Source organism: Emiliania huxleyi (genome assembly GCF_000372725.1).
Source record: "Emiliania huxleyi CCMP1516 unplaced genomic scaffold EMIHUscaffold_4, whole genome shotgun sequence".
NCBI classification, from domain to species: domain Eukaryota; phylum Haptophyta; order Isochrysidales; family Noelaerhabdaceae; genus Emiliania; species Emiliania huxleyi.
In genome coordinates, this window is record NW_005198966.1 from 1,565,912 (window position 1) to 1,588,447 (window position 22,536).

Consider the following 22,536-nt stretch of genomic DNA (forward strand, 5'->3'; position numbering starts at 1 on the left):
GCCCAACTCCCGATTTCTTCAATCCATTTTGCGTTCCCGCGTTGCAACGCGCCCCGGAGCCGCCCGCCGACGGCCCCTTCGCGAACGGTCCGGAACTCCACCGCGCCGTCTTGTTGCAACTGCACTGCACGTCTCCACGCGCTCCGCGTACAGAATGGGAGAACACGTCTCCGTCGTCGTGCTCGTCGGCCCCAGCGGCGCCGGCAAATCCACGCTCCAGGACGCCGTGGCGGCGCGGCATCCCGACCGCGTGCTGCGCGCTGTGAGCCACACCACCCGTGCGCCGCGGGAGGGCGAGGTTGACGGGCGCGAGTACAACTTTGTCGACCGTGCCGCGTTCGAGGCGCTGGCCAACGCCGGCGCCTTTGTCGAGACGGCCGAGTACAGCGGCAACCAGTACGGATCCGGAGCCACCGCGCGCCAGGCGGCGCAGCAGGGGAAGGTTTGTCTGCAGGTGCTCGAGCCAAAGGGGGCCGAGTCCTTCCGGCGCCTGCGTGACGAGCTGGGGTGTCGCTTCGTCTTTGTCACGGCGCCGCGCGAGGAGCTGGTGAAGCGGATCCGCGCCGAGCGGCCCGACGCCGACGTCCGAGTCGACGACCTCGACGTGATGCTGCGCTACGGAGACGAGGCGGAGTTCGACCTGGTGCTGTCCAACAGCAACCTCGCGGCGGCGGTGGATGAGCTTTCGCGCTTTGTGCTCGGAATGCCCGCTCGCTCGGACCAAGCCTAGCGTGAGGCGGTTTCCTGAAGGAGGTACGAGTACGCTGCGGACGTGGAGGTTAGTTTCCCCCGATCTTAAACACGAACCCCGCTTGCGGGCCTTAAGCGCACGTATGTAAAAAAACTGTTCAGTTTTCAAAGGCAAAACACAACGCTCTGGCCTTTCGTTCGCGGAGCACTCGACCCTCCCCTCGCCGGCACCAACTTGATTCGTAGATGCGCGTCTCACGGCCGGACCGCGGGACGGGGAGGGAGGGGGGTGGATCCGTAAATCCGTAAGTCCGTAAATCGTGTAACAAAAAACCACGAGAGACTCCCCCGCCGCACCCAGCTACAAGGCAGGCAGAGACACAGCACTCGCGACACGCTGAGAAGCCGGAGGCTGGCCTCTCCAATGCTCGCGCAACGCTGTCTGAGTGTCTGTGCACGCGCAGCAGCTCTCCGGGGTCCGCGCGGGCGGCGCACACAGTGGGAGGGCGACGACCGTGCGACTGTAACGCTACGTATATCTCTTAACAATCACTATATTCGCGCTTGCGCTGCGCCCCTGCGAGTGCGACTATCAACCTCTGTCGCGTGCGCATATAATCCCCTCCATCTTGTCGTACAGCCTTGACCTCTCCGCCTCTGCGGCATCAGCGCGCCTCGCCTCTGCCTCCATCGAAATCTGCAGCGCGTCGAGCTGCTCGCGCAGCTCGGCCTGGATCTTGGCCCGCATCTCGCCGATACGCCACTCAAAATCAGCTCGAGCTGCGTGTGATACCTCGTCGGCCATCCGCTCGGCCGCTTTGATGTCGCGTTTAGCAGCTGCTGCGCTGTCCTCAGGTTGTCGCGGTCGGAACGCCTACGCTCTTGTGCCGCAGCAAGCTCAGCCCGCGCCGATGCGAGCGCCTTCTTCACAGCGCTCGCAGAGCGCTGCTCAGAAGCGAGCTCCTTGGTCTGTGACCGCAACTTCTCTTCCAACTCCTGCCGGAGCAGCACCTCAGCACTCGCACTACTCGCGGCTGCATGGATGTCCGAGCCCTTTAGTGTGGTTTGCGCGTCTGTGCTGACGAGAGTGCGGGAGATGCTGCCGTTGTGCTGACCAGAGATTACGCCAGCGGTGGCAGTGCTGCTTGGGCACACAACAACATTGCTCGTGGCCGAGCTGGCATAAACCGCCGCACCAGCCTCTGCGGCTGCAGTGGTGCTTCGGATCGCGTCGAGCACTGCGCCTGTATCGTGCTTGAGCATGGCCTCGAGCGTACTGAGGTCGGCTGTCCCGAGCTCGTTGAGCAGACCCTCCAGCACAATGCTGAGCTGCGTCGGTGCCATGTGTCGACGTGTCCAAGGGAACGGACGTCGCCGAAGGCCTTAGTTCACGCCGAAAAGTACGTCTAACGCCTCCTGCTAGCTGGGGCACGCTCCCACGCGGCTGGGGGCCGCTCTCCAGCTCGATTAGGGCGCTTTTCGCGCGATTTTACGGAATTACGGATTGGAGGGGGGTGGCGGCACATAGGGGGAGGGGGAGACGCGCATCTACGAATCAAGTTGGTGCCGGTCGGCCTCGCGCACACACTTCGCCTCGCCTCACAACTCGGACACAACGCCCTTTCATTGTTCCCAATCTGTCCTTGAGCATTTCTCCCTGCGAGCTAGAACGTATGTGCACTGGCTGAGGAGAGCCCAACGCAATGGCCGCGCTCGCGTCGGGCTTCTAGTCGGGCTTGAGCGGTTGAGGGGTCGGATGATGAGGCTTGAGGGCGGGGCAGCTGTGGCAGCTTACTGCTTACGACTAGGCTTTCGAGCGGTTAGCGCCTCGCCGCTAACCGGCAAGCGCGGATCCGATCCAGAAGGGGAAAGCCTGCTGCGGCTGCGTTGCCCTTTGTGCGGAGCGCCCTTTGCAACGAGCCGGTGTCCTTGTAGCCACTTCGCCGGTAGTTGGCGACGACGCGCTCGAAGGTCTCCATGCCCTCAACGACGTGCCCGAGGGTCGACTCGTGTGGAGTCCCCCGGCCAAGCCGCATGCCATTCGGAGATAGCGCCACGAAAAGGTGCGACGTTCGAGAGTTGACGCCCGCGCCGGCAAAGGAGAGAGTTCCGTGGAGGAAGGGCATTTTGTTGGGCTCGTCCGCAATGCGCCTCGCCCTGCCCTGCCAGCGAGCGGTGACCGCCGGGTCGGCAGCCACTCCGAACTGGACAAGGAGGCCAGGGATCACCCGGTAGAGCAACTGGCCTTCCATGAAGCCAGACTTTACGAGGTCGGTGACACGCATCACGCCGAGCGGAGAGAGCGACTCGTTGAGCAGCACGGTGAAGGGACCCGCAGTGGTGTCGCATGCAACGCGCTGCTGGCCCAAGGGAGCGAGCGGCGTGAGCAGCATGTACGTGCAGACGCTGGGAGCACTTCAACAGGAGAGAGACATAGACTTCAAAAGGTCCCACGCTCCCACCAAAGAGGCCAACGCTTTAAGAGCAATCAATGAATGGACGTCCCTCCCAAACTAGGTGCGATGCCCCGGCGGGCGTCTGTGCGTGTGTGGGACAGACGTTCCTACAGTGGGTTGCGGGCATTAAGAAAACAGGATTCCGCGGCACGCCGCCGTTTCTAAGCCTTTCCACAGCCCTCATCCACCCCACGCCGTGGTTTCTTAGCTCCGGGCGGGGCACTCAATCAAGCCAGAGCGCCGGCCCGAAGGATTTTTAGGTAAGAAGAGTGTTAAAGCTCGGTCCGCGAGGGCGATGCCAAGAGTCTGCCGCCGAGTCGGCTCTCTGGATGAGGGGAAGACGCACACACGCCTCCATCCACTGACCACTCCACTCAGAACACCGCAGACTTGAACAGTGACAAGTGCGCTGCCGCAGGCCCAGGCGAAGAGAAATTTTGAGCTGCAGCTGGGGCTCCGGACCCGTTCACACTCGTGTCTGGCCTTTTCTCGGGGCCGCGCCTGCGGCGCCCCGTGGTTTCTTAGATTTTTGCGGAAATCGCTTGGTAGGGTTTCTTAATGCGACGTTTTCTTAATGCCCGCAACCCACTGTATGCGCGGGGCTTCCCGCGGGGACGACGTATACCGCCGCCGCCGCAAACCCCCAATCCCCCATATGTTTGTATGCACATGGCGTGAAGAATTCCGCCGCCGCCGCAAACCCCCATATGTTTGTAAGTACATGGAGTGAAGAATTCTTAAAATACAAGCCTCTCTCACAGCACACTGGCACGACAAGGGGATCCACAAGGGCGCGGACTGGCTCGAGCTGATTTCCGGCTCACCGGTATCAACAACAAACAAATACGCCCTAAGCCGAGTGGGTGAAAACCTTGTCGCAGGTCGGCGCGCCGTGCAAGGTGCGCAGCCAGGGATCCTCCTGCGCCCATTTCCCGCTGCCCGTCTCCGCTCTGCCGATCCTGCCCCTCTCAGCGCATCTGTGCCGCACCGGCGCTGCCACGCGGGTAAAGTGACCCGGGGTGATCGGCTCCGCCGCCCTCCTTAGGTGGCGACGGCTGCATCCACACCGCGGGATGGCTGGCCCAGGGAAGCGGCAGTACGTGGTCAAGGGCACCACGTTTGAGGTGGACGTGCGTTACGAGGTGCGGAAGGGGGTCGGGCAAGGCGCGTACGGATTGATATGTGCCGCAAAGGACACAAAGGACGGGGACCAGGTCGCGATTAAGAAGATCACAAACGCCTTCGAGGACGCGGTCGACTGCAAGCGGATGCTGCGGGAGATGCGGCTGCTGCAGCACTTTAAGCACGAGAACGTTCTCTGCCTCCGCGACATCATGAACCCCGACAAGTCAATCGACGAGTGGAAGGACGTCTACCTCGTCACCGAGCTGATGGACACCGACCTCCATTACATCATCCACTCGAAGCAAGCGCTCTCGGACGACCACATCCAGTACTTCATGTACCAGGCGCACGTCCCGCCACCGCGCCGCGACCGCCCGCACCGCCGCCTCTCCCCATTCCCCCCCCCCTCTCCCCATTCCCCCCCCTCTCACGCCCCCCCCCCCCCTTGCCCCTGTCTTGCGTTCCACAGATCCTCCGCGGCCTCAAGGCGGTGCACGCCGCAAAGGTGAACCGTCGCCGCCCCCTCGCGCCCACCGCCCTCCTCCCCTCCCCTGGGCGCCCTGGCGCCTCGGCCGTCCCATCTTTTGCCCTTCTTCCTCGCCCCCCCCCCTCCCCTCCCCCCTTCCCCGGTGCCGGCAGCGCTGCGTGCCTCTCACCGCAGCGCGACTCCCCGCGTCGTGTCCACGTCGCTCCACCCTCCACTACGGCCTCCCGCGTCGGTCCAGGTGCTCCACCGCGACCTCAAGCCCGGCAACCTCCTCGTCAACAAGAACTGCGACCTCAAGATTTGCGACTTTGGGCTCGCGCGCGGCGTCGACCCCTCCCAAAAGGGCGTCCAGCAGGCGGCCCTCACTGAGTACGTGGTGACGCGCTGGTACCGCGCGCCCGAGCTGCTCGTCGAGAACGAGACGTACGGCCCGGGCATCGACATCTGGTCCGTCGGCTGCATCCTCGCCGAGTTCCTGGGCCGAAAGGCGCACCACCTAATGCCTCCGCACCACCTCCCGCCTCCGCACCACACGCCTCGCGCTGCGGCCTGACGGCGCCGCCGCCCGGACCGACCCCGCCGCGCGTGCCGCAGGCGCTCTTCCCCGGCCGCGACTATCTGCAGCAGCTCCGCCTCATCATCGAGGCGCTCGGACCGCCCTCGGACGAGGACCTCAACACCATCAACAACCCGCAGGCGCGCGCCCGCCTCGCCCGCCGCCGCGGCCGCTGCGGCGGCCGCCGCCGCCGCAGCCCGTAACTCGCGCGGACCGCCCGCCGCAGGCGGTGGAGTACATCAAGGCGTTGCCAAAGCGCAAGGCCGTCAACTTTGCGAGCCTCTACCCGAACGCGAACAAGGCGCCATTCCCCTCGCCTTTGGGCTCGGCCTGCGTCTGCTCGCCGCGCCCGAGAGTGCGTCTCACCACCGCCGTCTGCACCCCTCCCGCAGGCGGCCATCGACCTTCTGCAGCGGATGCTGGCGTTCGACGCCCGAAAACGCATCTCGGCGGCGGAGTCGCTCGAGCACGAGTACTTGGTGGCGCTGCACAACGTCAACGACGAGCCGGACGCGCCCCCGTTCGACTTTCACTTCGAGAAGGACGACATCACGGAGCGGCAGCTGCGGGGCCTCATCTGGGACCAGCTGCGCAACTTCCACCCCGAGGTGCGGAGCGCGGCGGAGCTACAATCAGTCTGAAGCGCCCCACAGCCCGCCCCCAGGGCTTGGAGCTTGCGCTCAAGCCACCGAGGTGTGACCCGTGTTTTTTTAGTCTCTTCTCTCCCACGTCCCTTCCACCCAGCCACATACACACATATTAACCTCAACAGCAACCCCCTCTCAGTCGTCGGAACATAGTGTCTCGGAGATCCTGTGCATTTGCATTTGTTTTGTCTAAAAACGCCGAAGAAAAGGTCGCCGCGCACGTCGCACTCGCTCTCAGACTCGCAGCTCGCACAGACCACACAGTCGTCAGTCGCACCCGAGTGTCCACGCCGAGGCAAGGAGACGCACAGGCGCGCACATATACGTAAACGCGATTGTTTGGAGCCGTCGGGGACGGGGTGCGCGCCGCTGCGCACACCACACACACTCTCACAGCTCCGGCGTCTCTCCCGCCTCGCGCGCGAGCGAGAGGAGCGAAGTGGTCAGGCCGTCGGGCGCCAAAGGCGCGCCGCTCTGCTGCCGTACACCGAGCGCATCGGGCGGCGTCCACTGCGGCAGCAGGGCGTCGAGGCAGGCGGCGAGGTGCGGCGCAAGCTCGCCCTGGAGGGCGGCTCGCATCTGCGCGTGGTGGTCCGCGCCGTGCTCCCCCGCGGCGGCGGCGCGCGGCGCGCAGCGCGCCAAGCCGCGCGCGCACTCGGCGAGCGCCTCGGCGAGCGCCGTCGCCACCGGCGCGCGCAACTCGTGCGCGGCGCAAGGGCGGAGCTGGTTGAAGGCCGCCATCAGCTGGTTGCACAGGACCGCCAAGGGCACGAAGCGGAGGAGCGAGGCGGGCGGAGGAGGGGCCGCCGCCGCCGCCGCCGCCTCGTCGGCCGGCTCCGCGGCCGGCTGCCCGTTGCCGGCGTCGACTGCGCGCGCCCCGCTGCCCGCGGAGAGCGCGCTGACGGCGGCGGCGGAGGCGGGTGGCGCCGCCCAGTGGACGGAGGTGATGGCGCGCGCCCAGTGGTCGGTGGCGGAGCGGAGCGCGGCGCCGAAGATGCGGAGCGCCGCCTCGACGAAGAGAGGCCGCAGCAGCGCAGAGGCGTCGAGGCCTGGCCGGCGGGGTTCGGAGGGGGGGGGAGCGGCGCCTCAGCGAAAGGAGCGACGCGCCGCGAGCAGCCGCGGGGGAGGGAGCAGCGGGGGAGGGAGCGTGCGTGCGTGCGTGCGTGCGTGCGTGCGTGCGTGCGTGCGTGCGTGCGAAGGGAGGGCGCAGCAGCAGCAGTGTGTGCGCGGACCGACGCGGCCGAGGGAAGCGCAAGCGTAGGCGGCATGCTCCGAGAGCGAGGCCAGATAGGCGCCTGCACGACGCCGCGGGGAGGCGCGTCGGTGCGCGGGCGAGGGGCGCGGGCGTGCGGGAGAGGCGACTGCCGTCGTGCACGCGCGGCAGCACACGGCGCACGAGGAGCAGCAGCGCCTCGACACACGCCACGCCCCACCCGCTGAGCATCGCCCCGGAGAGGCGGTCCCCGTGCGCCAGCTCGAGCGGCGAGAGCTCCGCCTAGCCGCGAGCGAGCAACTCACCCGCACACAGCAGCTGAGTCGCGCAAGCGGCGAGAGCCAGTGCCTGAGGAGAGCCCTAGGAAGTGTCTAGGAAGTGTCTAGGAAGTGTCGCCTGAGGAGAGCCCCAGCTGCCGCCCACGCACGCACGCCTCTGCCGCTCCCCCGCCGCCGCAGCACGCGCGTCCAAGAGGGCGGCGCTGCCGTCAGAGGCGGAGAGGGCGAGCCAGCCGCCGTCGCCACTGCGGGCGGCGGCGGCGGCGGCTTCTTCGGAGGCGGTGGCGAGCGCCGGCGGGGCTGGCGGCCAGTCGGCTGGCAGCGGCGGGCCGCATAGCAGGCGCTCCACGGCCGCGTCGGTGGCGGCGGGAGAGTCGAGCTGCGCTGGGGCGGCGGCGGCTGAGGAGAAGAAGAGGGCGCGGAACTGGACGCAGGTATCGTGCCTGCGCCCGCGGGGGGAGTGGCGAGGCGGGGTGGCGGGCGAAGGAGGAGAGAGGAGAGGGGAGAGGGGAGACGGGAGACGGGAGACGGGAGACGGGAGACGGGAGAGGGGGAGAGGGAGAGGAGAGAGGGAGAGGGAGAGGGGAGAGAGGGAGAGGGAGACGGGAGAGGGGGAGGGGGGCGTGGCGGGCGCGTGGGCCAAACCGCGCCAATGGACGCGGCAGAGCTCGAGGCGGCGCAGCAAATAGTCGACCGGCTCCGTGTCCTCGGGCGGGAGGGCAGCCACCGCCTACTGCCAAAGGCGCAGCGCTCGCCTCCAGCTCCACCCGGCCGCCTGCAACCGGCGGCAGCGGCGGGAGGGGAATGAGCGAGGGGCGGCCGCCTTGTCCAGGTAGGCGGCGCGGCCGCGGAGGAAGGCGGAGCGCTGCTGCGGCTCGGAGAGCGCGTGCGGGGGCGGAAGGCGCCGCAGCAGGCCGACGATGTGCAGCGCCTGCACGCGGCGTCCGGGGGCCGGCGGCTGGGGCGAGGCGAGAGGGTGAGAGGGCGAGCTCGGGCGCTGCGGCGGTCGCCTCTGGCAGCGTGAGCGGCTCCGAGAGGCGAAGGAGGAGGCGGTGGCGCAGCTCGCCGAGTGAGGCGCGCACGCCGGCGGCGACGCGCTGCAGCGCCGGGATCGCCGGGTGCATCGCCGCGCGCGCGGCGGCGGCGGCGTCGAGCTCGAGCGCCTCGCTGTACAGGCCATTCCGCACGGCAGACGCGGCGAGCTGCGGCTGCTCGAGGAGCTCGACCAGGTCGTCGTGGCAGTCGGAGAGGACGCCCAGCTTGGCGCGCGCGCCGGAGCCCTCGCGCGCGTCGCGGAACAGCGCGCTGCTCGCCCGGCCGACGGCGGGCAGAGCCGCACCGAGGGCGACGGCGGCGTCGAGCATCGCGGCCGTCCGCTCGCGCACCTCGGCGGCGCACTCGGCCGCCTCGACGAAGCCAGACGTGCCCGGGCCGCTCGCGAGGCCCAGCAGCTGCGCCTCGAGCCCGACCTGCATCGCACGAAGCTGCGCCGGCCGCCGGCGGACGGCGTCGAGGCTCAGCCCCTGGAGAGACTCGAGGTCCTCGGTGCCATCGAGCAGGTCGGTGCAAACCTGGTCGTCGAGGCTCAGCGCGGAGCGGACCTGGGAGAGGAGGCTCTCGGCCGGAGCAGGCGCCTGCGACAACCGCATGGGTGACCGATGGGCTGCAAGAAGCTGGAGCCGCGGCCAAAGAAGGCTCGGAGGGGAGGTCGGGCCCCACAATCATCGCATAACCATCGGAAGGCGAACAGGAGGGAGGGCCGAGGGGAGGGAGGGCCCCCCTCGGAAGGGGGGTGAGGAGACCGTGTGCGGAGCGGGGGGGCTCCGAGCGGTGCAGTCAGTGAGGAGTGGGTGTGTTGTCGTGCTAGTGCCTGGTGTCTACTAGCCCCGAGTAGAGGGGGCGTTCCGCTGCTAGGGGAAACCCGGAGCGCAGAGCTAACCCTCGGGGACCCGTGTTTACTTTAAGGCCCTTTCCCTGCGAACGCGAACCCCCGGGGCTAGGGCTCTCTTGCCCGTAACCCGATCCCGATCATCCGGCCCGCTGGGTGCGCTTCTGAGCTCCCCGGCCCTGGATGTGAGGCTGCCAACTGCACTCCAAGTGCTCCAAGTGCTCCACGACAGGGAAATCGCGCATTTTTTTTTCTCACTACACTGCCCTGCAAAACATCGCAAAGAGAGAACAAGACCTGGTCCTATAGTTTCTTTTGAGCTCGCCTTCGATGTTATATGAAACAAACGCGAGGCGGGCACACACCGCACGCATACGTATGATATGACACATCGCAAAAACAACACTTGCAAATCCACGTACCCGCGGCCGCGGGCGCTCGCTGCCATCAAGAATCACAAGGACTGGTACGCGCACCAGGAGCTCGTCAATCAAGGCGCGGGATGTGCACGTCAAGAACAACCCGTCCCTCGGAGACAGCGCCGTCAACAACCGCGAAGCCGCGCGCTTCGTCTCCGCCTCAACGCCTTTCGCCAACAAGGCCTTCGATGTCCGTGTCGACGGTACGTACGCCACCGCCCTCTCCTCCGACACCCTCCAGGACGAGCTCCAGCGGAAGCTCGGCCTTTGGCTCTCCGCGGCGCTTCCCACCCTTCGGGTCGCGCTCGAGCGGGGCATGCCAGTCGATTTCTTCGGCGACTACCTTTACAACAAGGCCCACCACCGGCGGCCCCACGACGGCGTCCTCGCCGCCTGGGCGGACGCGATGCGCGCCCCGGCCAACGCGCCGGTCGTGCACGGTGACAAGGAGAAACCAGAGCTCACCCGGCAGTACAACGAGGGGTACAAGGTCGACCTCGCAGAACCCCATGCGGGACGGGGGGGTGCGATGAAGTGAATGAAATCAAGCTCTGGACGCCCCTCCTCAAGACCTCCTCGCCGGGCGTTGGCAACGCCTCGAGTGGCGGCACTCCCTCCTCCGTTGGCCACTCCTACGCCTTCGGCAACACCGAAGAGAAGGCCCGCCGCCTAAACATGGGCTGCATCCAAGGCGCGCGGGCAGCCCGGCCCCTTCTCCCACAAGACCGGCCAAGCGAAGGCTACGTCAAGGCGCATCGCGGTTTCTACCACGACGCGATCTTTGTCAAGCGCAACAACTTCAACCTGCTGCTCCACGAGACGTTCGGCGGCGGCTTCTCGCCCACCGCCGTTCTCAAGCTGCGCCGCCTCGCGCGCAAAGTCGCGCGCGGCAGCGTTGACCGCACAGCCTACTCGCCCAAGTACTCGCTCTCTTTTATGTCCCACCATGCAGAGCGCATCTCTCTCTTTGTTGTGCGAGGCGTGAACCGCGCCATTCGCTCTCACCTGGCAACCCTGTCTGCACGTCTCGCGCGCGCGTGAACAGGGCTCCAGGCCCCAAATGACGTGTGAGTGTTAGAGTTGTTTGGTATTGCTAAAAATCTCTCTCTCACACATCGCTCGCTCTCGGTCGGGCCCCCACAGACATCCTCCCGCACACCGCCGCCAACGTCAGAAATATTTCTTTTTCTCCGCTCTATTTCGCGAACCCACAGCCCTGGCAACTGAGGGCGAGGGCCAGCATCTCACACCCCGCGCTGGCCAGCGCCATCAGCCCCTCACGGCCCGGCCCAACCTCCCTTCGCCTCGCCTCCAGTGCCTCCAATCAAGTCGGACCTCTCTTCTTCAGCGAATGCTGGAATGCAGCGGCAGCACCACGTGCACGTCAGAGGCCGGCCGGGCCGACTGCCCGACTGGTGGACCTGCATGCATGCCCAGCCATCCATGCCCCCCACTCCCCACCCGCTTGGATCGATCAGCTGACAGCTCCACCAGCTCCCACCACCGCGTGTCGTGCCTCATGAAGCATGACGTAGAGATAGACGTAGAAAGCACATCAAGGGTCTGGTTTCCAAAAAGAACTCTCGGCGCGCGCGTCCTCGAGCGTGTTACGCTGAAGCCCCTGCGTTCGCCATCATGCCCAAGCAGCCTCGCGACCTCGTGATTGAGCGCCTCAACCGGCCGCGCTGTCCCTGGAGGTGGTGGTTCGGTGGCGCTCTCGTCTCCTTCTCCTTTGTGCTGCTCTCACACTCACACAGCAGCGGCGGCGTCGGCACGCCCAGCAGCGGGTCCAACGATGTGCCGCTCGCGGTCACGCCGCTGCAGAGCCTGCGCCGCTCCTTCAGCTTGTCCACGCCGATCGACGTCGCCTTCACCGACCCGGCTTCGCTGCGTCGGGTGGCGCGCGCCCGTGCCGTCGACCGCGGCCGCGGCCCGGAGCTCTTTTTGCTCGCCACGGATGACGATGGCGGTGCGCTCGCGCTCAATGCGCTCCTCAACCTGCACGCCGTCGGCTACTCGTCCATGGTCCTCGTCGTGGCCTACCTGCGGGAGGCGTGCCCGAGGCTCGGCGCCGCCGCCGAGGGCCTCAGCTCCACCGCCGCGCGCGCCGCGCTACAGGGCACGCCGTGCGTGCACGACAGCTGGTGGGAGGCGCACCTGAGGCGGCACGGGGCCGGGCTGCGCCGCAGCGCGGGCGAGAAGGAGGTGTACGGCATCCAGATCGACGTCGGCGGGCCCGGCCGCTGGCTGATCCGCTGGGCTGCGGTGGCGCGGCTCACGCGGCTTGGGTACAACGTGCTCTGCGTCGACACGGACGCAGCGAGCCCTGGCCGCCGCGCTTCGCTGCCCAGCAGCGACCGCCGGCAGGGACGTCGGCCGACGCCGTGAACAGGTGATCCTCGGCGACGTGCTGCGCCACCTCCACTCGAAGGCGCTCTGCGGCAGGTTCGCGCTCATGTTCGGCAGCGAGGGCCCGGGCGGTGGGCTCCAGAACGGGGTCGCCTACTCGTGCGGAGCGATGCGCGACGGCGGCGGCGCGTGGGTGCTGCAAGAGGCGCCGCGTCGGCTGCACACGCCGCTGCACTCCACGCCTCACACCTCGCACACCTCTTCCTCTCCACACCTCGCCCTCTCTCCACACCTCTCCCTCTCCACACCTCTCCCTATCCGCACCTCACCTCTTCGCACCTCACCTCTTCGCACCTCACCTCTTCGCACCTCTTCCTCTCCACACCTCTTCCTCTCCACACCTCTGCCTCTCCGCACCTCGGTCGCACTCCACCCTTCCACACGCCCGGGAGGTGGTCGACCGGTACCTCCGCCTCGCCGACGCGTGCGGTGGCGCCGACGGCACCGACAGCGAGTCGGACCGGGCGTGCCCCGCCGGCTCGTGGCTACGCGCGGCGCGCCTCTTCAGCGCCTTCGCCTTCGACCAGCGCGCGCAGATTGGCGCGGTGCACTCGGCGATCACGCACAGCGGGAGGCACTACTGGCTCCAGGTTGCCGACCTCATCGACCGCTTTTGGGTGTTCGACTTCCGAAACGGCGAGCGGTGGAAGGCGCGCCACTCGCGCCCCGCGCAAGAGAGAGAGGGAGGGGGGCGGAGGGAGGGAGGGGGGGGGAGGGGGAGAGAAAGAGAGGGAGAGAGAGGGCGAGGGAGAGAGGAGTCGCGGGGCGCGGGATGTCACGCGCCTGGGGGTGAACGGTGCTCCTCCAGGCGCTGCACCGGCTGCTCGACGAGGCGCAGCGCCCGAAGGACAACACGCTGCACACGGCGCGCGTCGACGCGCCGCCGCGCGTGGGGAGCGCCGGCCCGCGCCTCGGGTGGACGCACAGGGGAGGGTCGAGGCGTGAGGCCGCTGCGGGCGCGGGACGGAGATCGTGGCTGTCGGCGCCGCTGGTGGACGAGGAGGCAAAGGCGGGCGGCGACGTCTCCGCCTCGTGGGAGCGCCGGTTCGCGCTCGCCGAGCCGCCGCGCGTCACGTGGGCTGCGGTCCGCCCCGCGCCGCCGCTCGGGACCCGAGGAGAGGACCCGAGATCACCCGAGATCACCCGAGAGTAGGTCCGGCCCGCGCCGCCGCTCGAGGGCAGGCTGCCCGAGAAGCTCGCGGCGGGGCTTGAGGAGGCGTGGCAGCGCGTGTGCGGCTCAACGCGCGAGGAGGCGGAGAAGGAGCGCTTCGGCCGGGGGCGGAAGGAGGTCGAGAGGCGCGCCTTCGAGGCGTGCCGCGCCGAGTGGCGCCGCAGCGAGGAGGCGCGCTCCGCAGCAGCCGACGCGTGGCCGCGGAGGTGGGCGCTCGGCAACCGGTCCGGCTTGCTGCCGCACGCGCGCGGCGCGCTCTCCTCGCCCTCGCGGCGTCGGCGGGGAGGACCGCGCAGAGTGGTGGGCGGAGTGCTGACGCGTGTAGGCCCTCTCTTGTAGGCCCTCTCTCCCTCGCGTGGCAGAGGACCCTCGACTCGGACCTGCTGGCGGCGGGCGGCGCGCCTCGCCGCGCCGCAGCAGAGGGGGGGATCCCTCCCCGGCGGGACGGACCCGGCGGGGCGGCGTGGGCGGCGGGCGACGCAGGCGACGAGGGGCTCGGCCTGCTGCCGATGCACATCGCTTGCCACTGGAGCATCGCCAAGTCGGGCTCCGTGGGGGGGCCGCTGCCGCACACGCTCATTTTCCACGCCACGGCGCGCCGGCGCGCACGGCAGTCCCGCGCCCGCTCGCTTGGCACGCTCACGCCCCGCCTCCGCTCCACTGCGCGCAGAACTCGTGGGACAAGGAGCACGCTCTCAAGTCGCTCGGGCTGTGGCACTTCGAGGCGAGCCTCGCACGCCCGCCGGCCACGTGCGGGAGAGGAGGAGGCGGCGGCGGCTGCTCCGGCCCCGAGCAGCTCATCTGGGCGAGGGGCGGCCGGCCACGCGTACTCGCCTTCGCGCCTTCGCTCAGCGAGCGGCGAGACACACGGGGGCTCGCCACGCCGAACTCGTCGGTGCACGCCACCGAGGTGGTTGCGCCACTGCTGCTCGGCGCTCTCGCGAGCGGGCGGCTACCCGCGCTCCCCCGCCTGCCGTGCGGCACCGGGGGTCCCTCGCCGTGGCTCGTGTGGCACGGTGGCTTCAAGACGCGCTCCGCCGATCAGCGGTACGTGCAGGGCCTCTGCCGGCACGGCTCGTGCGGCATCTACTGGGTGGCCACCGGCAGCACCGACGCCGCCGAGCTCGAGGCCGCCGACGCGGCCGCCCGCGAGTTCGGGGGCGGCGCGAGCCCCTTCCCGCGCGCTCGCTCGCTCGGGCGAGGCCCAGTGCGGTGCGCGCCCTTCTCCGCGCTGTACGGCCGGCACCCACTCTCGCACGAAGAGTGCAAGGATGGTAAGAAGGCTTGGCTGCTGCAGCCGCCGGCATGGGAAGCCTACCAGGAGCTGCTCGGCGCCGCCGCCACGCCGCGTGCCACTTGTGCGCCGGCGGAGGGGCGCGCGTGCGCAGCCACTCTCCATATCGACGGCGTCGGCGGCGGCGGTAGCGGAGCGGCGAAAGAGGCGCCGCTGGTCGAGTATGCGGCGCTGGCAGACGCGCTCGCTCGCACTGACAGCGCGGGCGTCGTGTACCTTCCCTCTCGGCTCAGGGTGCGGGAGGCGAGCATCCCGCGCGACGTGCGCATGAAGCTGGAGCGGTACTGCAGCCAGATCTTCGACGAGGGCGACGCTGCGGCGCCCGCAGCAGCGCCACAGGCGCCCACCCCAGCGGCGCGCGAGCGAGCGCAAGGCGGCGGAGTGTGCCCGAGCTCACCGCCGCAGCGGTGCAGAATGGGATGCCGAACCACACCAGTCTGCCCGCAAGGACAGTGCGCAATGCGCCAGGGGGGCTGCTGCGAGATGAAGTGCGTCTCTGCAGTGGCATAGCCGTCTTGCACTTGTGTGCGTCCGCTGCGTCCACCTGTTTCTGCACACAGTCCTGCTGCTGTCACACTTCTCCCACTGTTGGAGCCGCCTGCTCGCCGCGCGATTTGATAAGCCGCATTATTAAATATTTCTTTTTTAGAGCAATACGAGAGGCCGCCGCAAGTCCCGCGGGTGTCACAATGTGACGGCGCGGGGCGCGCCTCACCACTCTTTTCTTCTCTCTCTCGACGCGACATGTCGTGAGAGACGGGATGATACATGACGCGTTCGTGCGACGACCAGGGAAGCTCCTTCTCCATCGTGCATCGATCCCGTGATAGCCACTGATACAGTAGGTCCAAATTTCCTGGAGCCTGGTGTCGGCTCTCGGGCTGCGCAGCGCCGCGCCTGCAGGTGCGCCGGGAAAACTCCCTCAGAGGCCGTGACTCCGCGGAATTGGCGGTGCTGATCCGACGTGGATTGTAGTGGGGCGGACGCCAGGCTCCCGGTCGGCCCGCACTTCGTTGAGCATGCAGAGCAGCTGCTTCTCGAGCCACTGCCGGTGGCAAGCCAAATCCGCCTCGATCCGCGCTAAGTCGGATTTCAGCTCGTCGCGCAGCGCGAACACCTCATCCTTGACGGAGCCCTTTGGTCGGGGCGTGGGCATGCTAACGAGCCGATCGAGGTCAGCGAACGGGATCTCGCCGGTGATTGAGATCGAGGTGAAAAGCCTGTCCAAGACCTTACTCGGTCCGTTGTAGCCCATCGAGAAGAGCGCGTCCCGAAACTCGCTCTTGGAGAGAGACCCCGTGTCGTTCGTGTCCCACCCGCGAAACATGTCCTCCAGCGACCCGTGCCTCTCGTTCAGGAGCTCGCGAATCTTGTCGGCCATGGTTTGTGCCTTGTCGGGCGTGCCGTCATCCTCTACCATCTTGTCGAGCAGCACCGCAACGACAACATTGATGAGCACGATTTGGCAGATGAGGATGAACGAGACGTAGAAGAGCGCTGGTCCGATCGCCTGCGTTGTACCCATCACCGCCGGACGCGCAATGGCCTCCGCCCACGACTCGCCTGTCAGCACTTGGAAGAGCGTGTACAAAGCGCGGAAGAAGGTGCCGAAGTACTCCTCGCCATAAGTGAAGCCTCTCGCAGTGACGGAGGAGACGGAGATGTTGAGCGAGCAGAGGCCGTCGTCCACCTCCTCCTCGGTGCAGACTCCACGCAAAACGTTCTCGTTGTAGGTGGTGTACTCGCCGTCAGCGCCCTTCATGTGAAACAAGTCGACTCCGATTATCGCGTAGATGCACATCACGATGATCTGGATGAGGAAGGCGTGAAAGACGCCAGGGATGGCGCGAACCAGCGACTTTATGATCTTGTTGAGGCTCTTGACTCGCTTAAACAGTCGGAAGATGCGGAAGGCTCTAAGGTTGCGGATCAGCGAGAGAGACCCGGGGAGGAAGGCGGGTGCGAAGGCCTCGGCCATCGTCAAGCAGCCGATTGATACGACGACGAGGTCAAAGAGGTTCCAGGCGGCATTATACCGCCAGAAGGCGAACCCGAGCCCGTAAAAGTTGACGAGCAGCTCGATCAGGAAGAAGAGGTTGAAGGCGAACTCGCCCCAGCGCCACAGCTGCGGGCGCAACTGGTTGGTGTACGGGTCTGCAAGCGATCGCGGTCGAGGGCAGTGAGAGGGCAGTGAGAGGGCAGGGGTCGATGCAAGCGATTGCGGGCGAGGGCAGTGAGAGGGCAGGGGTCGAGGGCGTGGAACCAGAGGAGTGAGCGGGAGCAGTGCGTGAGCAGTGAGCGTGAGCAGTGAATGGGAGCAGTGAGCGAGCGCGCGCGAGGAGACGCGCACCCCACTCCTTCTCAGCACAATTGAAGATGAAGTTGGAGCAGATGAGCACCGCTACTGCAACTTGCACCCAAGGTTTGCGGTAGAAGTCAAAGATCTCCCGCTGGTGCGGCAGGCAGAATGTTATTCTGGTTGGCGGCTGAACCGCAAAGCCGTCCCACTTCAGCTTGAGGTTGGACGCCTCGGTCGTCACGCTGGCTCCATCGTCACCGTGGTGTGGTGTGGCGGGGGAAGAGCCGAATTCGGTCGAGGGCACATCCTCCGACGTCTCCATGCCCTCCACGTCCTCCTTCCGTTTCCTTCGCCGCGCCATGATGGCGGGGATCATCACGACAGGCATGCGCCGCACAGGTGCCCGTCGCCAGCGGCGGTTAGGTCGGGAGAATCGCGGGAGGAATTGGGGCGGCGGGAAATCCCTCATGCTCCTGCCGCCCAGTCTTGAGCCAGATGCCGCGCTCGTCTCGTAAAATTCTCGTGCGACGCACTTGCAAGAGAATTCTTCTGAGACGCCGTGTCTGTCGCGCGAGCTGCTCGGCTCTCGCTCACGGCTCGGCTGATGCCAAGCCTCCCGAGTTCGGCCCCGCCTCTCACGCTCGAGGAAGCGGAGGCACGGATTGTCGAGCTCGAACGCGAGGTCTGCGCTCTCCGAGCTGCCGCGGGTGACGGCAACTGCGTCGTGACGGCTCCAGCCAGCGAGGTGTCCGCACCGTGGCAGATGGTGCCGATCGGCTTTGTTGAGTCCGCCTTTGTGTCCAAAAACGGAACGCCGCGGCAGTCCGGCATCGTGCCGGCAGCACCGGCGCGCCTTCGCGTGCTGTGGGGCACCAACCCCTCGCACTCTCTCGAGGGTCTCGGCGGCTTCTCTCACGCGTGGCTGCTCTGGGTCTTCGACCGCAACGGCGGAGCCGCCGTCAAGGCCAAGGTCCGGCCGCCGCGGCTGGGCGGCGCTCCGACGGGCGTCTTTGGCTGCCGGACGCCGCACCGTCCAAACCCGGTCGGCCTGTCGCTCGTGTCGATCTCGCGGGTCGACGGATCGACGCTCTATTTTGACGGCGCAGATTTGTGCGACGGCACGCCGGTGCTCGATATCAAGCCGTTCGTCCCTTCAGCCGACGCGCCGCCTCCTTTCACCCCGGTCCGTGCCGCGCCTTGGGTCACCCCGTGGGGCGGAGCAGAGCCGGCCGGCGAGGACGGCGGCGGTGGGGGCGGCGAGGGCGAGGGCGGCGAGGGCGAGGGCGGCGGGGGCGGCAGGGGCGGCGGAAGATCCGCTGCGTGGGGTTGCCGCGTCGCCTTCTCAGAGCTCGCCCGGCAGGAGCTGCGGGCGCTCTGCGCGGCCGAGCCGCCTCGCGGCCAGCCGCAGACTCTGCGCTTCTTCCGCTGCCAGCCAGAGCAGGCCGAGGCCGCCTTTGTGCAGGCGCTCGCGGCGGACCCGCGCTCAATCTACCGCAAGGAGAAGTGCGCGGGCAAAACGCACTCCCTTCCTCCGGCCTTCCACTCTCGCGCCGCCCACCGCTGCCGCTCCCCACGACCCCACCTCCTAGGTGCGCGGATGCTCCCTACTATCTCAACCTCGACGGGATCGACGCGGTTTGCCGCTTCACGGGAAAGGTGGTCACGGTGGAGCGTGTGCGCCTGAGGGAAGGAGGAGAGGATGTGGATAGTTAATGATTTTGGTCTCTTTAATTATTCGTGGCACAATCACACAAGCCTCAAGCGTCAAAGCCTCAACGCGCTCGAGCCCCCCCGCCCGGTGTGCGCGCGGCGACGAGGCGACCCTTCTACGCCGGCCGCCGCCGCCCCCGCGCGCCATACACCGCACGCGCCCACCCAAAAGCCATAACAAGCTGCCGAGCCCAAATCACTGTGAGAGTCGTGATTTCTTGTTGGTTAATAAAAATCTCTCTCTCTCCCAACCACACAGCTCACAGCGTCACAGGTGGAGGTACGGTAGGTGCCACCTAGGTGCCACACACACAGCACACCCGCTCCAGCTCACGAGTCAAACCCCCCTTTTTTGAAAGGTAGCTAGATACGCCCTGGTCGTGTTTGTTTGTTCAAGGGGCTGCTCTCGCGCATAAAAATAACGGCGCAAAACAGAAACGGCTCACGAAACGCGATGGATGCGTTGCAGCACTCAATCGCTGGCGCCCTCGAGGCGGAGCAGAGGAAGACGCAGGTCAACGACGCAAAGCTGCGTGCAGTGGCGCAGCGTGTTGACTACGACGAGTTTTGCAAGATGGTTGCCGGCGCCCACCTGAAGCCTGTCAAGCCGTGCTCCGCCGAGTCACGAGACATCTCACGGCCCTTTGACCAGTTTGTGTTGCCAAAGTACGAGCCAGCAACGGACAGCGTCGACAGACATAGCACTCGCAAGGTAGAACACGACGCCGAGCCACCTGCCTTCTCTCAGCCATCCAGCTCGCACGAGTTTCTGCGCACGTGGAGGCGCTCCTGCAGGGCGCAGGCTGAGCGGCTGAGGTACCTCCGGGTGCTTGACATCGACACCCTGCCGATGCTCTTCCGCACTGAGATGGACCCGCTCCTGTTGGATGCCTTTGTCGACACCCTTCACGTCGCAGTCTGCGAGAGGGAGCCCAGCGGTGACGGCTCGGCCGAGGCGGCGGCTATAGCGCAACAAGCTCCGCTCGCGCTCTGGGCAGTGAGGCTGCTTGCCGGCCTCGCGCGCGTCAACCGCTTCGATGCGACGCTGAACTTTGCGGCAGGTCCAACTACGGACAAGCTGAAGCGCATCTTTGCTGCCGCCGCATCCCACGCTCCCGCAGAGGGAGTGGCAGGTAATGGCGAGCTCGACGCTGCGGCCGTGGCCGCGTTGGCGTCGAAATTTGGCATTCGTGATGTGGTGGAGGGCAGAGGAGTGGTGTAATGGGCCAGCCGATGTGCGGGCGGGGCCCTTGATGATGCACGAGGGGGATTCTCGAAGTAGAGAGAGAGAGAGAGAGAGAGAGAGAGAGAGAGAGAGAGAGAGAGAGAGAGAGAGAGAGAGAGAGAGAGGTATATGAGGGCTAATGGCACCACAGGCAAAGTCGGTGCGGGGGATCGGGGGTGTCGGGTCGTGGCACGCGCGGGCCAAAGCCGCATGAGCCGAGATACGATATGTGCGGGCAGCTGTGCTGTGGCAGAGAGTGGTGCAGCAAGCCCATCGGGGGCCATCTTGTGCGAAATCCAATAGTGGTAAATACCCCACTCTCTCTCGGACACAACATGTGCATGTGCATGTGCGCATGTGCACAGACGAGGCCGCACGGCAGAGCGGAAAGTAAACCGGCGCGACGAAGCGCCGTATACCTCAGTACTGTAGGCTATACAGTGCGGTGCAGCAGATGAGTTTTCGTCACGTCTGGAGGTGCCGCATCACCAGTATGGAATGGCACGCGCCGGCTCATGACCGCTTGCAGGTCACCTGCATCTCGTCCGTGCGTGAACTTCAACTGAGTATTTCATCTCGTGGCGGCTCGCCCAGATTATCGTTATGAGGACTGCTCTCCACCGTGGCGTAGTCACTCTCGGCCGGAGAAGGTGTGGTCGCGGTCACTGCATACGCTGATAAAGCCATGCTGTGGATTGAGGGTGAGTCACCACCGTGCTTGGAGATATCCATCTCGTCCATCGCAAACCGCTTCGCTGACGCTGTGCTCGGCGAGCAGCCCATTGCTGTGCAAACGGGGACTCCTCCTGTCGGTCCGAGCCTCGGCGTCCTCAGTCGGTAACGTCATATTCTCGAATATCAGGTGATATGGCCCCCAAAAGGGGGAACGAACACGTACAAACCGGGGAATGCGTGTGGTGCGCAAAATCAGTCCGACGTGAGAGCGGGCACGCCGTCGGAGTTTTTCAGTACGGAGACCGACCGCAGTGTACGAAGTCGAAGATCGAAGTACGAACGACTACTTTTATAGAACTTACTAAATAAATAAATAAATAAAACGGACACCTCTACTGTGAGATGGGTAAAAAGGAACAGGTCCCCGCCCGTGCGATCTTTGTGCAGGGTTCTTTGTGGGTGTGGTCGGCGACTAGCCGGGGTCGTCCTCGCTCCTCCCGATGGGGGACTAACTAGTACTAGCCGTCTTCCACATGGTCCCTCGGGTCCCTGCTGCTCCTAATCTCTTCGTACATCCTCCTGCTGATCTCCGCAAAGTCCTGCTCCCTCAGGGGCGCCCTGGACCACTCAGACCGTCAGACGTACGTGCATGTCTATTGGCATGCGCATGGCGCAATGAACTTTTACACACTGGACACGAGTTCCAGAGTATGCATCGTGGAGCGAACACGGTGCTGAGCTCTGTCGATATGCACCTGTTCGGCAAACACCCGCCTCGCCCAGAGGTTGAATTCGCCGAAGCTGCCAAAACTCTCCTCGATGACGGAGAGCAGCGCCTGGCGGTCCTCTGGCTTGGCGCATCGCGCCTGCGCCGCGTCAAACGAGGCGAAGGACGCGGCGACGTCGGAGAGGGTCGCACCGGCCGGCGCGTCGGTCGACGCGGCGCGCGACGCGTTGAAGGAGATCGCGCGCGAGGGCTGTCGCGCGGACGGCTCGGCGAAGGGCAGCACGGTGATGCGCTCGAGCGGCGCGCCCATCTTGAGAAAGGTGAAGAGCTCCATGACGCACCAGAGCCTGCTGCTGTACGTCGGGCCCGCAAGGACGAGCAGCCGGTCGCAGCCCGCCAGGAAGATGGGCAGGCACGCGAGCGCCTCCTGCACGTTTCGCTGGTCGATGCAGAGCTTGTCGAGCCAGACGGAGGGCGGCCGGCCGTGCTCAGCCTCGAAGGCCTCGGCCCACGCGCTCAGTGCGGCCCACTTTGGCTCGGGCGGGTCCTGCCAGCTGTGAGAGATGAAGGCGTCGCACTGGCCCATGGCCCGCGGCTCGCTGCGCCAATTGTCCGCGCCGCGCTCTCCGCCGTGCTCGCCGCCGCCGTCGCCGTCGCTCGAGAGAAGGCTGCCGCGGCGGCTCGATGCGCGCGTCGAGTGCTCGCTCGCGCGCGCGTCGCCGTCGGGGACAAAGTCCGCCCTCGACAGCAGGTCGAAGGAGATGGTCCGAAAGTGTGACTCGGCCCACTGCAGCAGCGTGTCCACCGAGCCAGCCACCGAGCCGCCCCGCCCCGCGACGAGCCCGGCCAGCACCGCCGCCTCCCGCTCCTCGGCGGTGGAGCCCGTCTTGCAGAGGGCGGCGAGAGCGGCGGCGCGCACGCGGGGAGCGAGAATGAAGACGAAGTTGAAGAGGATCGAGAGGCCGCACAGCAGGACCGGCGCAAACAGGTCCGACTGCGGGAAGAGCGGGTCGTCGTCCCACATCTTGAGCGGGATGTAGGCGAGGATGAGGGTGGCGCCGCTCGCGCCGATCGCGCGGCAAAACTCGTTGTGCAGCAGCAGCAGCCGGCGCGGCGAGGGCTGCCTCCGCCGCGCCGCGTCGACGAGGATGCCGCCGAGGAAGACGAAGCCGCCCAGCGTGAGCGCCGAGAGGCAGACGCACAGCCACGGCGATACGCGGTCGATGTGGCGCACCTTGTACGCGAGTAGGCCCATCGCGACGCTCAC

General features: G+C 66.6%; 10 protein-coding genes across 10 annotated transcripts; 5 read left to right on the forward strand and 5 right to left on the reverse strand.

The window, feature by feature from the left end:
- Positions 1-154: 154 nt before the first annotated feature.
- EMIHUDRAFT_46322 (hypothetical protein) lies at positions 155-559 on the forward strand (the record flags this gene model as incomplete). Its single annotated transcript, XM_005770695.1, has 1 exon — positions 155-559. A coding segment is annotated over one exon (405 nt), but the record flags the coding sequence as incomplete, so codon positions are not given.
- A 220-nt stretch (positions 560-779) lies between these two features.
- On the reverse strand, positions 780-2,034 carry EMIHUDRAFT_196516 (hypothetical protein; the record flags this gene model as incomplete). The annotated part of the gene is made up of 3 exons (XM_005770696.1): positions 780-820; positions 1,288-1,470; positions 1,569-2,034. The coding sequence occupies 3 exons, from the start codon at positions 2,032-2,034 to the stop codon at positions 780-782; spliced, it is 690 nt and encodes a 229-aa protein (XP_005770753.1).
- Positions 2,035-2,510: 476 nt separating this feature from the next.
- On the reverse strand, positions 2,511-3,083 carry EMIHUDRAFT_196517 (hypothetical protein; the record flags this gene model as incomplete). The annotated part of the gene is made up of 1 exon (XM_005770697.1): positions 2,511-3,083. The coding sequence occupies one exon, from the start codon at positions 3,081-3,083 to the stop codon at positions 2,511-2,513; it is 573 nt and encodes a 190-aa protein (XP_005770754.1).
- Positions 3,084-4,191: 1,108 nt separating this feature from the next.
- On the forward strand, positions 4,192-6,162 carry MAPK4 (MAP kinase). Its single transcript, XM_005770698.1, has 6 exons — positions 4,192-4,615; positions 4,741-4,776; positions 4,997-5,245; positions 5,353-5,454; positions 5,541-5,615; positions 5,707-6,162. The coding sequence occupies exons 1-6, from the start codon at positions 4,220-4,222 to the stop codon at positions 5,953-5,955; spliced, it is 1,107 nt and encodes a 368-aa protein (XP_005770755.1). The 5' UTR covers positions 4,192-4,219; the 3' UTR covers positions 5,956-6,162.
- COG8 (component of oligomeric Golgi complex 8) lies at positions 6,149-9,101 on the reverse strand (the record flags this gene model as incomplete). The annotated part of the gene is made up of 7 exons (XM_005770885.1): positions 6,149-7,010; positions 7,194-7,256; positions 7,327-7,456; positions 7,853-7,895; positions 8,103-8,182; positions 8,276-8,383; positions 8,463-9,101. 7 exons carry the CDS (start codon positions 9,099-9,101, stop codon positions 6,352-6,354), a joined length of 1,722 nt encoding a protein of 573 aa, XP_005770942.1. The 3' UTR covers positions 6,149-6,351.
- Positions 9,102-12,600: 3,499 nt separating this feature from the next.
- On the forward strand, positions 12,601-15,143 carry EMIHUDRAFT_448023 (hypothetical protein; the record flags this gene model as incomplete). The annotated part of the gene is made up of 6 exons (XM_005770699.1): positions 12,601-12,818; positions 12,977-13,252; positions 13,322-13,589; positions 13,679-13,932; positions 14,010-15,014; positions 15,102-15,143. Exons 4-6 carry the CDS (start codon positions 13,849-13,851, stop codon positions 15,141-15,143), a joined length of 1,131 nt encoding a protein of 376 aa, XP_005770756.1. The 5' UTR covers positions 12,601-12,818; positions 12,977-13,252; positions 13,322-13,589; positions 13,679-13,848.
- A 412-nt stretch (positions 15,144-15,555) lies between these two features.
- VDC2 (voltage dependent ion channel) lies at positions 15,556-17,320 on the reverse strand (the record flags this gene model as incomplete). Its single annotated transcript, XM_005770881.1, has 2 exons — positions 15,556-16,787; positions 16,984-17,320. The coding sequence occupies 2 exons, from the start codon at positions 17,318-17,320 to the stop codon at positions 15,556-15,558; spliced, it is 1,569 nt and encodes a 522-aa protein (XP_005770938.1).
- Positions 17,321-17,536: 216 nt separating this feature from the next.
- EMIHUDRAFT_461415 (hypothetical protein) lies at positions 17,537-18,683 on the forward strand (the record flags this gene model as incomplete). The annotated part of the gene is made up of 2 exons (XM_005770700.1): positions 17,537-18,435; positions 18,522-18,683. 2 exons carry the CDS (start codon positions 17,537-17,539, stop codon positions 18,643-18,645), a joined length of 1,023 nt encoding a protein of 340 aa, XP_005770757.1. The 3' UTR covers positions 18,646-18,683.
- A 413-nt stretch (positions 18,684-19,096) lies between these two features.
- Positions 19,097-19,864, forward strand: EMIHUDRAFT_96077 (hypothetical protein; the record flags this gene model as incomplete). Its single annotated transcript, XM_005770701.1, has 1 exon — positions 19,097-19,864. The coding sequence occupies one exon, from the start codon at positions 19,097-19,099 to the stop codon at positions 19,862-19,864; it is 768 nt and encodes a 255-aa protein (XP_005770758.1).
- Positions 19,865-21,096: 1,232 nt separating this feature from the next.
- EMIHUDRAFT_349990 (hypothetical protein) lies at positions 21,097-21,656 on the reverse strand (the record flags this gene model as incomplete). The annotated part of the gene is made up of 1 exon (XM_005770702.1): positions 21,097-21,656. A coding segment is annotated over one exon (375 nt), but the record flags the coding sequence as incomplete, so codon positions are not given.
- Between the last annotated feature and the right edge of the window lie 880 nt (positions 21,657-22,536).

What these genes read in the sequence shown, in the direction of transcription:
- MAPK4 (XM_005770698.1), top strand. Translation starts at nt 4,220, where the DNA reads ATGGCTGGCCCAGGGAAGCGGCAGTACGTGGTCAAGGGCACCACGTTT. An exon ending in TCCAGTACTTCATGTACCAG is followed by an intron (nt 4,616 to 4,740) that starts GCGCACGTCCCG and finishes TGCGTTCCACAG; the next exon opens with ATCCTCCGCGGCCTCAAGGC. An exon ending in TCTACCCGAACGCGAACAAG is followed by an intron (nt 5,616 to 5,706) that starts GCGCCATTCCCC and finishes CCCCTCCCGCAG; the next exon opens with GCGGCCATCGACCTTCTGCA.